The 17,992-nt window shown below is 49.2% G+C and overlaps 3 protein-coding genes across 5 annotated transcripts in view; all 3 read right to left on the reverse strand.

The window, feature by feature from the left end:
• TPPP3 (tubulin polymerization promoting protein family member 3) overlaps positions 1–17,992 on the reverse strand; it is a 268,538-nt gene that overhangs the window by 82,250 nt on the left and 168,296 nt on the right. The gene's annotated exons all lie outside the window — the stretch shown is intronic.
• The window catches only part of ATP6V0D1 (ATPase H+ transporting V0 subunit d1), a 303,274-nt gene that overhangs the window by 32,225 nt on the left and 253,057 nt on the right, over positions 1–17,992 (reverse strand). The window contains exon 2 of one of the 2 annotated variants that reach the window (XM_050773276.1): positions 11,880–12,075. In XM_050773276.1, coding sequence (XP_050629233.1) covers positions 11,880–12,009 — 130 coding nt within the window. In that variant the 5' untranslated portion in view covers positions 12,010–12,075. Of the gene's footprint in view, positions 1–11,879; positions 12,114–17,992 lie in introns of those variants that run through there. The other variant, XM_050773275.1, reaches the window with a different exon arrangement.
• AGRP (agouti related neuropeptide) lies at positions 13,505–14,725 on the reverse strand. Its single transcript, XM_050773286.1, has 4 exons — positions 14,430–14,725; positions 14,182–14,314; positions 13,936–14,021; positions 13,505–13,752 (listed from the first exon to the last, which is right to left on the reverse strand). Exons 2-4 carry the CDS (start codon positions 14,309–14,311, stop codon positions 13,570–13,572), a joined length of 399 nt encoding a protein of 132 aa, XP_050629243.1. The 5' UTR covers positions 14,312–14,314; positions 14,430–14,725; the 3' UTR covers positions 13,505–13,569.

Here is a 17,992-nt window from a genome sequence, read left to right on the forward strand (position 1 = left end):
GTGAAACCCCACCTCTACTAAAAATACAAAAATTAGCCAGGCACGGTGGCACGCGCCTGTAATCCCAGCTACTCAGAAGGCTGAGGCAGGAAGATCGCTTCAACCCGGGAGGCAGAGGTTGCAGTGAGCCGAGATTGCACCACTGCACTCCAGCCTAGGCGACAGAGTGAGACTCCTTCTCAAAATCAATCAGTCAATCAATCAATCAACAGGGCTAAAGTATATACCAGTGCAAAATGCAACCAACAAAGCGAATACAGGAGCTGGGGTCGGGAGGAAGAGGCAAAGGACAGACAGAAAAACGGCCAGTTAAGTGGTCACCTGCTCACAGGGGCTGTACCTGGACAGGGGCCCTGCAGCTCCAGCCAGCTGACATGAGAAGAGTCCAGCTCTGGCCTGGGCCCTCAAGCACCCCCACCACACTTGGGAGTCTTCAGGTGTAAAGAGAAGTGGCTTCATGGGGTTTCCCTAAGACTCAGACCAGCCCTACAATGCTTCGAACCAAAACCTGGCTCACAAAGGTCCCAGGCTCTCCAGCACAGGCCTTAACTTCGTTGGCTGCTGGGTGCGGGGACCCTTCTCTTTGCTCACCTACATGTCCTAATTTTCCTTAAATATCTTTATTGAATGTTTCAAATTACAAAATGTATTCACTCTAATACATTTAAACAATAGAAGAGTACATAAAAAGTCAACATTGAAATCATCCCCCTCCCTGCCTCTATAAATCCCTCTCCCCACAGGTTGTCACTCATGACAACATTGCACCTATGCTTCCAAAAACATGTGTATGTCCATCTGGTAGTCTACCAAGATGGGATTATATGTAACGCTTTGCAACTTTTCACCTAACAGTATATTTCTAAATCAGCCCTTATGGAACTTCATGCTTTTGAGCACTCTCTCGTAGTATTCCATTTTAAGAACAGACCATGGTTTATTTAACCAGACCATAACCAAATCACTGGATATTCCATTGGTTCTAATAGTTCGCTGTTACCAACAAGGCTGGCGTAAACACCTCTGTACATGCTATCCCATGCTAATCTACGGGATACAACCTTATAAGTTGGGTTGCAGGGTCAAACGGTATATGCATGCAGTGTTTTGACAAAGGGGTGACAATGTATACCCCTTGGAGAGTCTACACCAGGTCATCCTTCTACCAACTTTTTGGAATTAAAAAATTATATTTAGTCAAAAAGAAAACAAGAAAACAAAAAACCACCATGCCCCAGCATCATGCAGGAAGAGACATGGCAGGAATCTGGAGGGAGAGCCCGGCTGTCCCTCTCTCTGCTCCACTTGCCAAACTGGGCTCCATGCCAGGTGTCCTTGTTAGGCCACACTTGTGTCCACTTGGCCCACAGTTAAGGCTGCTCTCTAGCCTCCTGGCAGGACTTGTGGGCAGAGCTAGGCTTCCAAGGCAGGCTTGCCCTGGCTACAAGCCAACAGATGGCCTGGTGCGGGCCTAACTGCCGCCAGCCAGTGTACTGGTGACTTCCAGGTTAATATTTTTAGTGTTACTTCCCCACACAGCCACCTGCCTGCTGGACTCCCTCAGACATTTGAGATAGAACACTTCCCTCCCACCCCCCAATCTGCACCCCTAACCTTCCTACCCCTTCTCTGGTAGCCCCCATCTCAAAAAGAGCTCCAGCATCCACCCAGTCATTAATTAAGCCAATAGCCTGACTTCTAACCCCCTTCACCCCACATCTAATAAAAACTGGCCCAATCTTGTGGTTTTCATCTCCCAAGCTGATCTCTGACCCGGTCCTTCATCCCCCCTCATTTCACTCCTACCCTAGTTAGTCCATATTCTCCTACCTGGAGAGCTGCAAGAGCGGCTAGCAAGTGTCCTGCTTCTGGCCTGTTCCTGCAAATCCATCCTCTAGAGCCTCAGAGCAAGTTTCTTTTTTGTTTATAACTGACCTGTAACAATTGCACATATTTATAGGATACATGTGATATTTTGATACACATATACCCCGTGTAATGATCAACTCAGGGTAATTAGCATATCCATCAACTCAAACATTTATTATTTCTTTGTTTTTGAGACAGAGTCTCATTTTGTTGCCCAGACTGGAGTACTGTGGGGTGATCCTGGCTCACTGCAACCTCTGCCTCCTGGGTTCAAGCAATTCTCCTGCCTCACCCTCCCAAGTAGCTGGGGATTACAGGCATGTGCCACCACGCCCGGCTAATTTCTGTGTTCTCAGTAGATTTGGGGGTTTCACCATGTTGCCCAGGCTGGTCTCAAACTCCTGACCTCAAGCGATCTAACTGCCTCAGCCTCCTAAAGTGCTGGGATTACAGATATGAGCCACCACACGTGGCCTATTATTTGTGTTGAGAACATTCAAAATCCTCTCTTACAGCAGTTTAAAAATATATAATATTGTTAAATATAGTCACCCTATGGTATGGAATAGAACTTATTTCTCCTACCTGTGATTTTGTACATATTAATCATCCTCTCCCTCAGAGCAAGTTTCTTTTTTAAAAAAAATTAATTATTATTAATTTTTTTTTTCCAGACAGGGTCTCTCTCTGTCACCCAGGCTGGATTGCAGTGGTGTGATCACAGCTCACTGCAGCCTCAACCTCCCAGGCTCAAGTGACCTTCCCACCTCAGCCTCCCATATTATTAAGAGATTGGGCAGGGGGTGGGGGGGGTCTCACCATGTTGCCCAGGCTGGTCTCAAACTCCTGGGCTCAAGTGATTCTCTCACCTCAGCCTCTTAAGTGGCTGAGATTACAGGCGTCAGCCACCATGCCAGGCCCAGTGAGCTTCTAATTGTATCACACCACCAACCCTACCTCCTCCACAATTCCCCATTTCTTCACCCACTGAGGGGTTAGGTTCCCACACTGGCTCATGATAGCAAGATGCCAAACCTCCCCCCTGCCTAGCCCTAGCCTCCATTTCTGCTCTGGGGCCTCATCCTCACAGGCTGCAGCAGCAGCAAGCTGGAGGGGAGCAACGAGTGCAGCAGGCTGCCAGACACCACAAACAACCTGTGCCAGTTCATCCGCCACTGAGCTTCGGGGTCTCCTCGTGCAGCAATGACACTGCCCAGGGCAGTGGGGCCAACATGAGGGAAAAACCCTAGGCTTGTGTGGGGCCCAGGATCTCACAACTCAACATGCTCATTCCCTTCCTTCCACAGAGTAAATGCTCCTTCCATTATTGCCTTCTGCACACCCTTCTCCCAATGCCCTCCCCCAGCCCCCAACTCCCCTCTCTCACTTGTACTCACTAGATTGCCAGTACCATGTCATCTCTTCCTTTGGATCACATTTGACTCAGAGGAATTTAGGACTGAGCTAAGCTCATCTTGCTGTCCAAGTTGTGGTCATCTAATTTCACCAATTCAATAGAGTTTCCTTTGACAAACAAAATGAAATATATAAACTATTTCCAGGCAAGACCATACACAGAAACTCCTAAACAAGACATTTCCTACACATTAACCTTAACAAGAATCTCTCTCTTTTTAAATTTTTACCATAACTCTCATCCTTCCTGAGCAATATGTCCTTCTAAGATACCCACAGCCTTCCAGGAACCAGCCCAATGCATCTATCCAGACCTCGCTGCTGCAAACCCTCGACACACTCTACTTTCTCCTTCCACCTCCCAAGGCTGCTCTCATGCACGAGGCAGTTTCGTGTTTCTGAGACTACTGCCATTCCTTCTCCCTATGCTCTTCCCACCTCTTGGCCTGGCTAATTTGGGGGTAGGGGGTGCGGGCGGCAACAGCTTTACTGAAATATAATTCATTTGCCATACAATTTGCCAACTTAAAGTGTACAATTCATGGTTTTTAGTATACTCGCAGAATTGTGCAACGGCCCCCACAATCAGTTTCAGGACTTTTTTTTTTTTTTTTTTTTTAGATGGAGTCTCACTCTGTCGCTCAGGCTGTAGTGCAGTGGTACAATCTCAGCTCATTGCAACCTCCGCCTCCCGGGTTCAAGCGATTTTCCTGCCTCAGCCTCCCAAGTAGCTGGGATTACAGGTACCTGCGACTATGCCCAGCTAATTTTTTGTGGTTTTGTTTGTTTGTCTGAGACGGAGTCTCGCTCTGTCTTCCAGGCTGTAGTGCAGTGGTGCAATCTGGGCTCACTGCAAGCTCCACCTCCCGGGTTCACACCATTCTCCTGCCTCAGTCTCCCGAGTAGCTGGGACTACAGGCGCCCACCACCATGCCTGGCTAATTTTTTGTATTTTTAGTAGAGACAGGGTTTCACTGCATTAGCCAGGATGGTCTCGATCTCCTGACCTCGTGATCTGCCCACCTCGGTCTCCCAAAGTGCTGGGATTACAGGCATGAGCCACCACACCCAGGCAATTTTTTGTATTTTTAGTAGAGATGGGAGTCTCACCATGTTGGCCAGGCTAGTATCAAACTCCTGACCTCATGATCCCCCGGACTCGGCCTTCCAAAGTGCTGTGATTATAGGCATGCGCCACCACACCTGGCCAGTTTTAGGACATTTTTATCACCCCAAAAAGAAAGCCCATACCCATTAACTGTCACCCACCACATAATACATCCCCTCCCTAAAATACCCTACACCTACTGTGCACTCAATGCCATTTTGATGGTCACCCAGTTTGCCTATTAGACAGGCACACCTGCCCTAAGCAAGACCTGTGTGACATATTTGTATTAGCCACTCAAGGCCCACCATGGCACCTGTCTCCTAGGAGTGATGGCAGAGAATGACCACAGGGGAAAAGTGGGCCTCTCCAACTGTTCACTTGGTCCCAGGCCCTGTGCTTACACTTCACAAACATCTCAGAGACCCTAATATTATTCCCATTTTACAGCTGAGGACAAATGACTTGCCCAAGGTCACAAAGCCAATTAAGTGGCTGCACTGGGATCAGTTCATCAGTAAGGTCTTCTCTAACTATCTAGACATTGTCTCTGCCCATCCACTGCTGTCACCTTCTAGCCTCACCTTCTGCTGTTCTCATTAAGGTCTCCTATGACCTCTGAACGGCAAAACCAAATGGAAGGCTGACTTTATCAATCTCTTGGCCACATTTGGCACTCACTACCTCATTTATTTTCAGGCTCTCCTTTGGGGCTACTCACATTTCAGGGAATGCCTTTGGCCTTTTTGGCAGGACCATTATCTTCCCCCAAGTCCTTTGATCAACTGAAGTGCCTCCTGGGGGAGGGTCCCATCTTCAGCCTCCACTCTTCTGATTCCATGGTTATCTCTTGGGGACCATGGACACACTGCTACCTCAATTTCCAAAGTTCAGAACTGTCACACCTGAGCACCAAAAATAACCTTCGTATCTCTACTCAGATGGCTCACAGAACCCTCAATTTCATCTTCTCACTCCTCCAACCTGTTCCTTCTCCTACATGTCACCGTCATTTCATTTTGCCACCTACACAGTTGCCTAAGCCAGAGATGAGGACATCGACTTTGACTTATTCTTCCCCCAGCCTTCTTACCCAACCCTCAAGTCCTATCAATTCCCCTTCCTTAAATTCTCCTACAATACTCCCAGCCAATGCTTGAGGTCAGGCTCACCCCCAGCCTGAATTACTATAAGAACCTGCAAACTGTTCTTTCCGCCTCCAGGGTGGCCTCTGCCTTCAAATTGCAGGTATCCTCTGAAGTACAAGTCTAATAGTTTTACCATCCCATCCCCTGCACTCAGGACAGAGTCCTTTCTATGGTTTTTACGATCCTTCAAGAGCTAATCTCTCCTTAACTTTCCAGTCACACTCCTAACCACCCCACAATCAGTCTGTGCTAAACGACTTGCCACACCATCAACATTTGCATCTGCAGTTTCATGTGACATTGTGACTGGCGATTGGCCAAGCCCAGCCTGGAGTCTCTCTTCTTCTTGCATAAAATTGTCTCTTGTGAAATAATGTTGAAAGGCACAAAGAGATGTAATGGACAGAAGACAAATGAATCAGGGTAGAGAGGGATAAAAGTGTTCTGGACAACAGCCAGCACATCACATACAGGCGCTTCAACCATGGCCTCCAAGGATCTAACTCTCTGGCTGAGAAGAACAATCTTCAGGACCATTAGCTCACATGGAAGTTGAGAAGGACACAGGACTCCTCTTGAGTGTTAATTATATTTCTTTACAACAGGAGGGAGATGTCCTGACTGGCCCAAGTATCAGGTAGAGCTCCCATTCCAAATTAGGAAACTGGCATTCTGGTACTCATCAGCTGAAGCACTGCTACATAACCCAGCAAGCCATTTGCTTCTCTGTAATTTCCAAGTTTCTGAGTAAGAGAAGAGCTAAACTATCCATGGAAAAAACCAAGAATGACGTCCAATACAGTATCAATGAGAACCCCACATGACTCGGATTATGGTCTCTAAATATAACTTTTTAATAAAAAGAACCAAGTCTCCTAAGAGGAATGAAGACTCTAGGTCTGGGTCAAGAAATGTTCAAGGTAAGATTAGAACATATGGGCATCTCAGGCCAGACGGAGTGGCTCACACCTATAATCCCAGCACTTTGGGAGGCCGAGGTGGGTGGATCACCTGAGGTCAGGAGTTCAAGACCAGCCTGGCTAACATGGTGCAATCCTATCTCTACTAAAAATTAGCCAGGCGTGGTAGTGTAGGTCTGTAGTCCCAGCTACTCAGGGGGCTGAGGCAGGAAAACCACTTGAATCCAGGTTGCAGTGAGCTGAGAATGTGCCACTGCACTCCAGCCTGGGTAAGAAAACAAGATTCCATTCCAAAAAGAAAAAAAAAAAACAAAAAACAGATATCTCAGATAGTAAGGAAACTTTCAATGGCTACAGGGTTACATAAAAAAGACTTGGCAGTCAACTGAAAAAGCTTCCACTGACCAAGAGACAATTTAAGCATCAATAAGATTAATCAACTGAAACATAATAAATACATTAAAATCCATTAGTGTGTTATAATACTAAACAAATCTCTTGGTTGGTTTAGTCACAAAACCTCATTAGTCATTTTTGGAGGATGTTGGTGAAACAACTCATTATTTTGAAACCTGGTAACTACTGGAAAGAATCAAGCATTTATCGTAAACTCTCCTATACAGACTGTATCTCAGGATAACTAAGTAGTTGATTACTGGAAGTTTACAGGCATAGAAGTAGTCAAGCTGGCAACTACAGAAGGAAACAATTAGAATAGCACTGTTTTGCAACCCCCAATGAAATGATGGCTCCAGTCAATAAATGTCAATTATTCCTTACACCATAAAAAGAGAAACTAGGTATTATGTGCCTCCCAATAGAAGTACAAACATTGGCTGGTTGCAGTGGCTCACGTCTGTAATCCTGACACTCTGGGAGGCTGGGTGGATCACCTGAGGTCAGGAGTTCCAGACCAGCCTGGCCAACATGGCGAAACCCCATCTCTAATAGAAGTACAAAAAAACTAGCCAGGTGGCGGGTGCCTGTAATCCCAGCTACTTGGCAGGCTGATGCAGGAGAATTACTTGAACCTGGGAGGCAGAGGTGGCAGTGAGCTGAGATCGCGCCATTGCATTCCAGCCTGGGTGACAGAGTGAGACTCTGTCTCAAAAAAAAAAAAAAAAAAAGTACAAACACCACCTATTAAGTATTCACACACCAAAAAAGAAGTACAAATATCACCTATTAAGTATTCACAAAAAAAAAAAAAAAAAAAAGAATTGAACCAAAATCTGAGCAAGCCTCTAGATCTACTACTAATTGGGACAGAGGAACAAGTTCAACTAAATATCAGAGATGGGATCAGTAAAATCGAGATGGATGGAAAATCTATAAATCAAGTAATCTAACTTCAATCTATATATTAAAATACTTGAGAGAGTATCAACTGAAATGTAGGGATCACATCTGGATCCCAACTGAAACAAATAAATCATATTTTAAAAATTTGAGACAATCAGGGAAATTTGAACACTAAATGGATGTCTGATTACATTAACAAATTACTGTTTTTAAGGAAGGAGGAATAATATCTTTTTTTAAAATACTCATGACTTTTTTCAGAGATGCTGAAATATTTACAACTGAAATTGTATGCTATCTGGGACTTACTTCTGAATAATTTGGGAGTGGGGGTATAAATGGAGCTAGTATTGAAACAAGACAGATAATTATTCTATCAATAAGAATTTATTATTGTTGTAGTTAGATGATTATTACTTAGGGGCTTATATTATTGCTTCTTATTTGCATATGTTTGACAGTATCCATAATAAACAGTTTTAAAGAGAAATGAAGAAGGTGAAATTCTGGAGGGTACAGGTACAAACAATACTGAAAACAAGAGCTACCATTTACCTAGTGCTTACTCTATCCTTGGTGCTGGGCTAAGTGTTTTACACATTGTAGCTTCTTGACATTTCACAACCTGTATGAGATAGGTGCTGTTAACATACCAGTTGAAAAACCCAAGGTCCAGAAGTGTTAAATAGGTTGTCTAAAGTAGTCCAGTAATTGGCAGGATTGTGATTCAAACCCAAGTTTGCCTAACTCCAAAGTCCACCACACTTTGTGCATCAAGTGCTGGAGGGATGGCTTGCATGAGGGATATGAAGGATAGAAATGTGTGTGAATGGGCCGGGCGTGGTGGTTCATGCCTGTAATCTCAGCACTTTGGGAGGCTGAGACGGGCGGATCATGAGGTCAGGAGATTGAGACCATCTTGGCTAACACGGTGAAACCCCATCTCTGCTAAAAAAATACAAAAAATTAGCCGGGCGTGGTGGCAGGCGCCTATAGTCCCAGCTACTCGGGAGGCTGAGGCAGGAGAATGGCGTGAATCCGGGAGACGGAGCTTGCAGTGAGCGGAGATCGCGCCACTGCACTCCAGCCTGGGCAACAGAGCAAGACTCCGTCTCAAAAAAAAAAAAAAAAAAAAACCCAAAAGAAATGTGTGTGAATGGCCAAGTGTGGTGGCTCACACCTGCAATCCCAGTACTTTGGGAGGCCAAGGTGGGTGGATCACTTCAGGTCAGGAGTTCGAGACCAGCCTTGCCAATATGGCAAAATCCTCTCTACTAAAAACACAAAAATTAGCCGGGCATGGTGGCACATGCCTGTAATCCCAGCTACTCGTGAGGCTGAGGCATGAGAACGGCTTGAACTGGTGAGGTGGTGATTGCTGTGAGCAGAGATCGCGCCACTGCACTCCAGCCTGGGTGACAGGGCTAGACTCTGTCTCAAAAAAAAAAAAAGAAAAGAAAAGAAAAGAAAAGAAAGAAATGTGTGTGAAAGAGCAAAGGATCCCTGAATGCCACACTAAAGATATGGATGGTGGGCTGGGCACAGTGGCTCACGCTTTTAATCCCAGCACTCTGGGAGACTGAGGCGGGCAGATCATGAAGTCAGGAGAGCGAGACCATCCTGGCTAACACAGTGAAATCCTGTCTCTACTAAAAATACAAAAAATTAGCCAGGAGTGGTGGCGGGCACCTGTAGTCCTAGCTACTCAGGAGGCTGAGGCAGAAGAATGGCATGAACCTGGGAGGCGGAGCTTGCAGTGAGCCGAGATTGCGACACTGCACTCTACCTTGGGTGACAGAGCGAGACTCCGTCTCAAAAAAAAAAAAAAAAAGATATGGATGGTTTTCTACAAGAGGTGAGGCAGGGGGTGGGCGGTGGGTGCCTATGTTGAGCAGTGTTACAGGAAAAGTGTGTAGAAAGAATGGCCTAACAGGTTTATGGGGGATGATAGAGGGTCCCCTGGGAAGATGGTAAAAACCCTGTGCCCCCAGAAGCTCTGTTACAGGAGAGTGGACAGCAGCAGGAGTGAGGAAAGTCAAGAAGAGAAACAACCAACTGAATGTCTATTGATGATCAACGATGTTCACCTTAGATTTAGGCAAATAAAGACCTTCAACAAGTCCCAGGAAGTCCACAAAACTCATATTAAGCTCCAACTGTGTGCTAGGCCTTGTCCCAGGCAGCCTACCTCTATTTCTCCCCTTTTTCCCACAGTAAGGTCAATCGGTTGCTGGCGGAGGCCTACAACCCAGCATCTGAAAGTGCTCTCCTTCCCCACCTCTACTCACATAAGTAAGGTAAACAACTTTTCTTGCATATGTACATTAACATCATAAAACCTACAATTATTATTATTTTTTTTTTTTTGAGACGGAGTCTCACTGTGTTGCCCAGGCTGGAGTGCAGTGGAGCGATCTTGGCTCACCTCAAGCTCTGCTTCCCGGGTTCACGCCATTCTCCTGCCTCAACCTCCTAAGTAGCTGGGACTACAGGCGCCCGCCACCACGCCCAGCTCATTTTTTTGTATTTTTTTTTTTTTTTTAAGTAGAGACGGGGTTTCACCATGTTAGTCAGGATGGTCTTGATCTCCTGACCTCGTGATCCACAGATGGTCTCAATCTCCTGACCTCATGATCCGCCCGCCTCGGCCTCCCAAAGTACTAGGATTACAGGCGTGAGCCACCGCGCTCAGCTGTATATCTACAATTATTGTCGATTTTTTTTTTCAGATGGGGTCTTGCTCTGTTGCCTAGGCTGGAGTGCAGTGGTGCAGTCTTGGCTCACTGCAACCTCCGCCTCCCGGGTTCAAGCAATTCGAGTAGCTAGGATTACAGGCGCCTGCCACCACGCCCAGCTAATTTTTTGTATCTTGAGTACAGACAGGGTTTCACCCTTTTGGTCAGGCTGGTCTCGAACTCCTGCCCTCATGATCCACCCGCCTTGGCCTCCCAAAATGCTGGGATTACAGGCGTAAGCCATCGCGCCCGGCCTGTACTGCAGATTTACATTAAAATCATAACACCTACAATTACTGTATTTTAACGGTAAGTTTTCTATTTTAAAGGTATTTATTTTCACTTTACTGGTCTAGTTTGCAAGGTAAACAATAAACTATTTTTTTCTTTGAGCTCACTTTTAACCTCAAGAAGTTTCTGATGAGAAAATGTTCTCCAGTGGGTGAATCATCAGGCCATCCTCCCCCTACCCAGCTACCAATCACGAGGCTACCAGTACCTCTGCTCGAGTACCACTTGAGGATCAGGGATCCCCTCACATCCCGGCCACCCTTCCCTTCCCTACCACCTGGAGCGGGAGTGGTTGGCAAAGACTGGAATTAGAGGCATCTCTAACTCAGTACATCTGTTGGAGCTGTGCCTCAGAATACAACGCCACTCTGGAGCTGTGTGCTGAGAAGAAAGGGGAACTGGGTTTCTCATCACTCTTGTGCTCAGAAACCCTGTCCCAACAGGCATCCCCCTCGCTGAGGGGGTGGGATTAATTGGCCAAATACTTGTATATGAACTTCCAGATCTGCAAGGGCCACCCTTGTTCTTTCAAACATTGCCTTCGGGAGATACTGCCCAGCCAGCGGTTCAGAGTTGGGAGAAAACCCTCGCTAAACTGGCTCAGCAATTCCCCACGAAGGCTCACCCCGCAGGACAACGCGAAGACACAATGATCCCAAAGACCTTAGTGTCTTGGTGGGGGGGAGGGGGAAGAGGTGGGGGGCTTTTCCGCTTAGCTTTCCTAAGCGTTGCCACGGGACAACTCTCGGGCTACGTCAGGGTAAAGAGGCCTATATGGCCACACCTCGCACCGACCAGCTACCCCCGAAAGACCTTCTCCTTCCAAACTGCAGGGTGAGCACAGCGAGAGAAAAGGTGGCATAAGCAAAGGCGAACAACTGCGGTTCTTAAAGCCTTGTTTGCGTTTGGGCCCGCGCCGAGTCACAGCTAGAGGTAGATCCCGCTCCCGCGCGTCCGCTATCAGCCCCGGGATTCCCAGAGAGGCCTCTCAGGCCCTTCAAGACCCCCCGCTTCCGGTTTCCCGGCCCACACCTCTGAACCCTCAGGCCCTGGCCAGCCTCTATCCCCGCCTTTCGCGGCCCCGGCTCACCCTCGAGCGTCTCGCACTGCACCAGGTTGAGGTAGTCGGCCTGGCTGAGCACCCCGGCCTTCAGGCCGCGCACCAGTCCCTCCAAGTAGCCATTGTCCACGTTAAAGTAAAGCTCCGGGAAGAACGACATGGCTGCTGCGGGAGCGGCGGGACCAGAGAACCTGGACCGGCAGGCACGAATCGCGACTCCCAAATCAGCTGACGCGGCGTCTTCAGTAGGCTGTCAAGCGCGTCAGGTGACGCGCAAGCGCCTCACGTGACCACAAGGGGGCGTGGCTCTGAGCAGCTCCCGGCTTCCGGGTGGCTGCGCGGAAGCGCGGAGCAGGCGTGGGCTGGGGACGGTCCTATGGCGCCTGCGCACTAAGAAGAGGACTTTCGGGGCCGGCCGCGTGGTGGCGCCCGCGGCCGCAGGGATTTGACTGGACCCTCTACCTTTCCCGGTTTTGCTGCACTTGGCGCTGCAGGGGCGGGCGGGGCAAAGAAAGGAGCCAGGCTTTCTCAAGCTTGCAAAGTTTTCAAACTGCTGGGCTAGCCTCCTCCCCAGAGGGAAACTGAGGTCCGATAGAGGCAGGAGAATAGGGTCTAGAGGCGGGGAACTTGAGGCCAATACGTGCTGAATTCTGAAACTGAATCAAGGGAAAACACCAAGGTCTGGGGGCAGGGAACGTGAGGCCAACTAAGGCGAACTTCCTAAAGCTAAACCAAAAAGAAAAGCCCCATCTCCCCATGTCCGAGTGACAAAGGATCAAAAGCCACTGTCCCCACAAACCTTCCCCATCCACCAAGTCTCATTTGAAAGGGAGAGTGCCTTGGATTGGCTGCGGGCCAAGCATGGGCCATCCCTTCATCTGCATAGGGCGCCAATTCTCCTCAGCCTTTTTTGTGCCTAGTGTTCCACTATTGGAACGCTAAGCATATGGGAGTTATTTATATCCTACTGCTCAAGGTAATCGCCAAGGTCTAATTGCAAAAATGCAAAAGATTGCAACCTCAGGCATAAATGGGTTAATTAGCCATGGACCAAACCCTTCATCCAGATAAGGGGTAACGGACAGGGACCGCAAAAGGAGTACTTAAAACCCAGAAAACTTTGTAACTGGGCCCCTTGAGCCTCTTGCTCAGGCCCACTCCCACCCTGCGGGAGTGCTTTCTCGCTTTAACAAATCCCTGCTTTCTGCTTCCTTCCTGTGTGTCATTCCTTTGTTACTTTCTGGGTTTTGTTCAATTCTTTGTTCAAAACGCTAAGGACCTGAACAACGCACACTCCCCGCCTTCCCTCTGGTAACAGGATGAGGGGCAGGCATTGTGTGGAAGTAGCAGCAAGCAAGCCCTGGAGCCTAAGGCTTATTCATTAGCCAGGAGTGATAGCCCCTGTGCCATGCTGCGTCCTGCTTTCCAAACCACACTTGCTGTACAAGATTTTTGAAAGCTGGAGTGCGGTTCTTCTCTACTTTTCCCAGGGGCGCCAGGACCCCTAAAAGCGCCTGTGTATGTGCCTCCTATGTTGGGGTAGCCCGGGCCCTGGAATAAGAGTATGTGTGGTTTCTTGGCTTGGCGACACTCCCACCCCCTCCATGAACCCTCCCTCTTTTGACGGCCACGTTTGAAATAATCACAGCCTTGGGGTTGGTCCCATCCTTTATTCGCATTTGCTTGCCCCTACGCTAGCCCTGACCCTGACGTTGGCCAGCTAGGTGCGGCTGCAGGGGTTCATGGCAGTACCCAGCTTGCGGCAGTAGCAGAAGGCGTTGAAGAAGCGGCAGTAGCATGTGGCACAGGGGTCACAGCAAGGCACCTGCTGTCCCAGGCAGGACTCATGCAGCCTTACGCAGCGACGTGAGGAGCGGGGCTCGCGGTCCTGCGAGTCTAGTACCTGTGGGTGTGGGGAACCAGGAATGTGGGCACAGGCCTCTAACTACAGGTCCAGGGACCTTACCTGTCGCAACCTGTGCAGGATGGCAATGGAGCATGGGGAGAGGTGGAGCTGGGGAGAGGAGCTAATACCCAATGCCCCCTCCCAAGGGCCACCACCTTACCCTTTTCCCCGAGCAGTTACCTCTGCCAAGGGCTGAGCCTCCTGCAACAGATCCTCTTCTGCCAGTTCTGCAGTTGTCTTCTTCAGTGGGGCCCGCAGGCCCAGGCCTGGGGCAGAGGATGTGAGGGCAGGAACCCCCCCAAGCACAAAGCACCCACCTCCCATGGGAGGGTTTGGGAAGGGAGAAAGAGGGTTTATGCCAGGGGACACAATTTGTGGCCAGAGGGTATTCAGGCCCCGCCCAGTCCCACCCTTGCTCACACTGACCTGGGAGCTCTGGGAACAGGGCCTGGTCAGGCCTTCTGATGCCCTCCAGGGGGGCCAACCCCATCTGGGCTCCTTGCATGGCAGGCAGTGCCAGCAGCAGGGCACAGCTCAGCAGTGCTGCAGTCAGCATGGCCTGGCTCAGCAGGAAGACGCACCACTTAGTCCCTCCTAATCCTTGGAGTCCCCTCTAGATGCCCAGATAGAGACCCCACAGAGAGGAGGAGTCCCTGCCCAACCTGAGAACTCACCTCTGCCTCCGGGATTCTTGCCTAGAGAGTTCCTGGCCACCCCGTGCCCTCGGCTTATATGGCAGGGCCTAATAAAGGGCCACACGTGACTGATCCCTGCAGGCAGGCTGTGAAGGGCCCTTCCTGGAGGGTGGGGGCACAGTTCAGACCCTCACTCCCTGAACCTGAGCCTTTTGTTCTATAAGAGGGGTGCCTATCTCCAATTTGGGGTGAGGTTTCCAGGAGCCAATTACAATTTGGGAGCCAGAGAGGGTGCCCAGGGTCCCCAAATGTCCATGGGACAGGGACCTAGGAGCCGAGCAAGGCCGGAGCCATTAGCAGTAACAAGGCAGGCGGCCCTGAAAGCTTAATTTAATTTGTGGCCCCAGAGATGCTTACTCAACTCCTATGTGACATGTTGTTTCCTGTGCTTCTAAGAATTCAGATCAAGGACATTGGAGAGGGTGATGGGCCAATGGCCACTGTTGGGCAGGGGTAGGTGAGAACTAGACCCTGGGTTTCTTTGGAGGGAATGGGGAGGGAAAAACCCACCTAACCAATCCCAGGCCCTCCTGACTGCATTTCTGGTCCTCCCCTCCCTTTCTCCCTCTAGGTCTTTCCAAGACCCCCACTCCTGCTCCTGTCCCCAAACCCCTTTCCGCCTGGGGTTCCTGGAAGCCAAGGAAACAGAACGAACTGTCCCCTGGGTGGGCGAGCCACTGCAGAGTACAAAGCTTTCAGGCCACCTGCCTCATTAGCGTTAATGGCTGCTCCCTTCCGCCCTGCGTTGTCAGTACTATCTATGCCTGGTCTCATCAGCACAAGGCTGGGGTGAGGACTGCCCTTTTGTGGAGATGGCAGGACATACAGGACCCCACTGCCCCTGGCTTCCCTCACCCCACTGCAGGGCTGTTTATCACACACGTGTCCATCTGGGAAAGGAATGCAAGCTGAATCAGCTTTGAGAGGATCACAAGGCCCCAGTGCACAAACTGGGTTGGCACAAAGCAATGGAAAAAAGATGAAGGGGGCCAGGTATGGTGGCTCACACCCCTAATTCCAGCATTTTGAGAGGTCAAGATGGGAGGATCACAAGGTCAGGGGTTTAAGAGCAGCCTGGGTATCATAGCGAGACCCCATTGCTACAAAAAATTAAAAAATAGCTGGGTATAGTGGTGCATGCCTGTAGTAGAGGCTGAGGTGGGAGGATGACTTGAGCACAGGGGTTCAAGGTTGCAGTTAGCTATGATTGCATCACCGCACTCCAGCCTGAGCGACAGAGCAAGATCCTGTCTCAAAAAGAAAAGAAGATAAAGGGTGGCCAGGCATGGTGGCTCACGTCTGTAATCCCAGCACTTTGGGAGGCCAAGGTGGGTGGGTCACTGGAGGTCAAGAGGTCAAGACCAGTCTGGCCAATATGGTGAAACCCTATCTCTACTACAAATACAAAAATTATTCAGGCATGATGGCACATGCCTGTAATCCCAGCTACACGGGAGGCTGAGGCATGAGAATCACTTGTAACACGGGAGGCAGAGACTGCAGTGAGCAGAGACTGCACCACTGCACTCCAACCTGGGCGACTGAGCAAGACTCTGTCTCAAAAAAAAAAAAAAAAAAAAAAAAGAAAAAAAAATGCTATTTAAAATGAAATGAAGCAATCCATACTCCCAACATTTGTATACACTGGGACAGCCAAGAAATTAAAATCATACCTCATTATGTCTTTTTTTTTGAGACAGGGTCTCACTCTGTCACCCAGGCTGGGCCTGGTCAGCACCCATGCTATGGAGAGCTCTTCATGGTCTGGTGCAGGCAGGGTGGGAGTGGGAGAAGTCTTCCCACCCAGGTACTCAGTGTCTTACCTCACCTACGAGCAGTGGCTGTCTTCACCTGAGTATGTGCACACAGGTGTATCAGCCCCATGGGCAGTGATGGGCAAGGGCTGAGGCACTCACAGGGCAGCCCATGCCCCGGACGGTCCAGTGGGGGAGACATCAAGAAAACCCACCACCAAAACACAATGACCTGTAATCGCGCCACTGCACTCCAGCCTGGGCGACAAAGCAAGATGCTGTCTCAAAAAACAAAAACAAAACTAAAGAAAAACACAGCCAGGTGTAGTGATTTACACCTTCTTGAGCCCAGGAGTTTAAGACCGGCCTGGACAACATAGTGAGACTCTGTCTCTACAAAAAAAATTTTAATTAGCTGAATGTGGTGGTGCACACCTGTAGTCCCAGCTACTCAGGAGACAGGGAGGAAGATAACTCGGCCCAGGAGATTGAGGCTGCAGTGAGCCGTGTTGATGGTGGCTCATGCCTATAATCCCAGCACTTTGGGAGACTGAGGCAGGCAGATCACCTGAGCCTAGGAGTTCGAGGCCAGCCTGGGCAACATGGTGAAACCCAGTCTCCATTAAACAAACAAACAACAACAGAAAAAGTTTCATGGCCAGGTGCAGTGGCTCATGCCTGTAATCCCAGTATTTTGGGAGGCCAAGGTGAGCAGATCATGAGGTAAGGAGTTCAAAACCAGCCTGGCCAACATGGTGAAGCCCCACCTCTACTAAAAGCCCCACCTGGGCATGGTGGCACGCACCTATAATCCTAGCTACTCAGGAGGCTAAGGCAGGAGACTTACTTGAACCTGGACCCGGGAGGCAGAGGTTGCAGTTGGCTGAGATCGTGCCACTACACTCCAGCCTGGTGACAGAGTGAGACTCCATCTCAAAAAAAAAAAAAAAAAAAAAAAAAAAGTTTCACTATGTGGGTGATTTTACTGGTAAGGAACCACCCTGATATTCCCAGGACAATGCTTGTTGGCAAAAGGACCTTCAGAAATATGTGGCATGTTCTGGAAGGAGGTTTTGGGAAACCCTGGGGGAGGCAGAGCCTCCTGAGTGAGGGTGGGGGCCCAGAACACAGGGACTCTGCAGGGAGGAGAAAAGGGAGAGTGTGCATGCTTGTGCCAGCAGACCACACAAGGACAGAGAGGGGTGCTCAAACCCTCTCCCTTCTCTTCTTTTTCCTCCTGCAGTGTACTCCCCTTCAAGGGCCCTGTTCCCACTTCGTCTAGGGGAGAGAGCGGGGGATGCAGGGAAAAACTGCAAGCACCTGTGGCCCTGTCAATCAGGTGCTTTTTGAATCGGGGTTGATTTTGAAACCCCTACCCAGCCCACTGACCCTGCCCCAGAGAGCACAGTCACGTTTCCTGTGAATCATCTGTAGGATTTCCTAAGGCAGAGGTTTCCTGGAGAGGCATGGTCTCCTCGGTCATTCAGGGAGGGGAGAAGGATGGATGGGGGTTCTCTCAGGCTGGTGTATTGAGCCCTGAGCTGGAGGGGATCTGTGATGGTTAATTTTATGTGTCAACTTGACTGGGCCAGGAATGCCAAGATATCTGGTTAAATATTATTTCTAGTTGTGCCTGTGAGGGTGTTTCCCATCCAATCCTTTGAGGGTGGGAATAAAACAAAAACATAAAGTTGGTGCCGTGGCTCATGCCTGTAATCCCACCACTTTGGGAAGCTGCGGTGGGAGACTCCCTTGAGCCCAGGAGTTTGAGACCAGCCTGGGCAACAT

This window comes from Macaca thibetana, chromosome 20, assembly GCF_024542745.1.
Source record: "Macaca thibetana thibetana isolate TM-01 chromosome 20, ASM2454274v1, whole genome shotgun sequence".
NCBI classification, from domain to species: Eukaryota; Metazoa; Chordata; class Mammalia; order Primates; family Cercopithecidae; genus Macaca; species Macaca thibetana.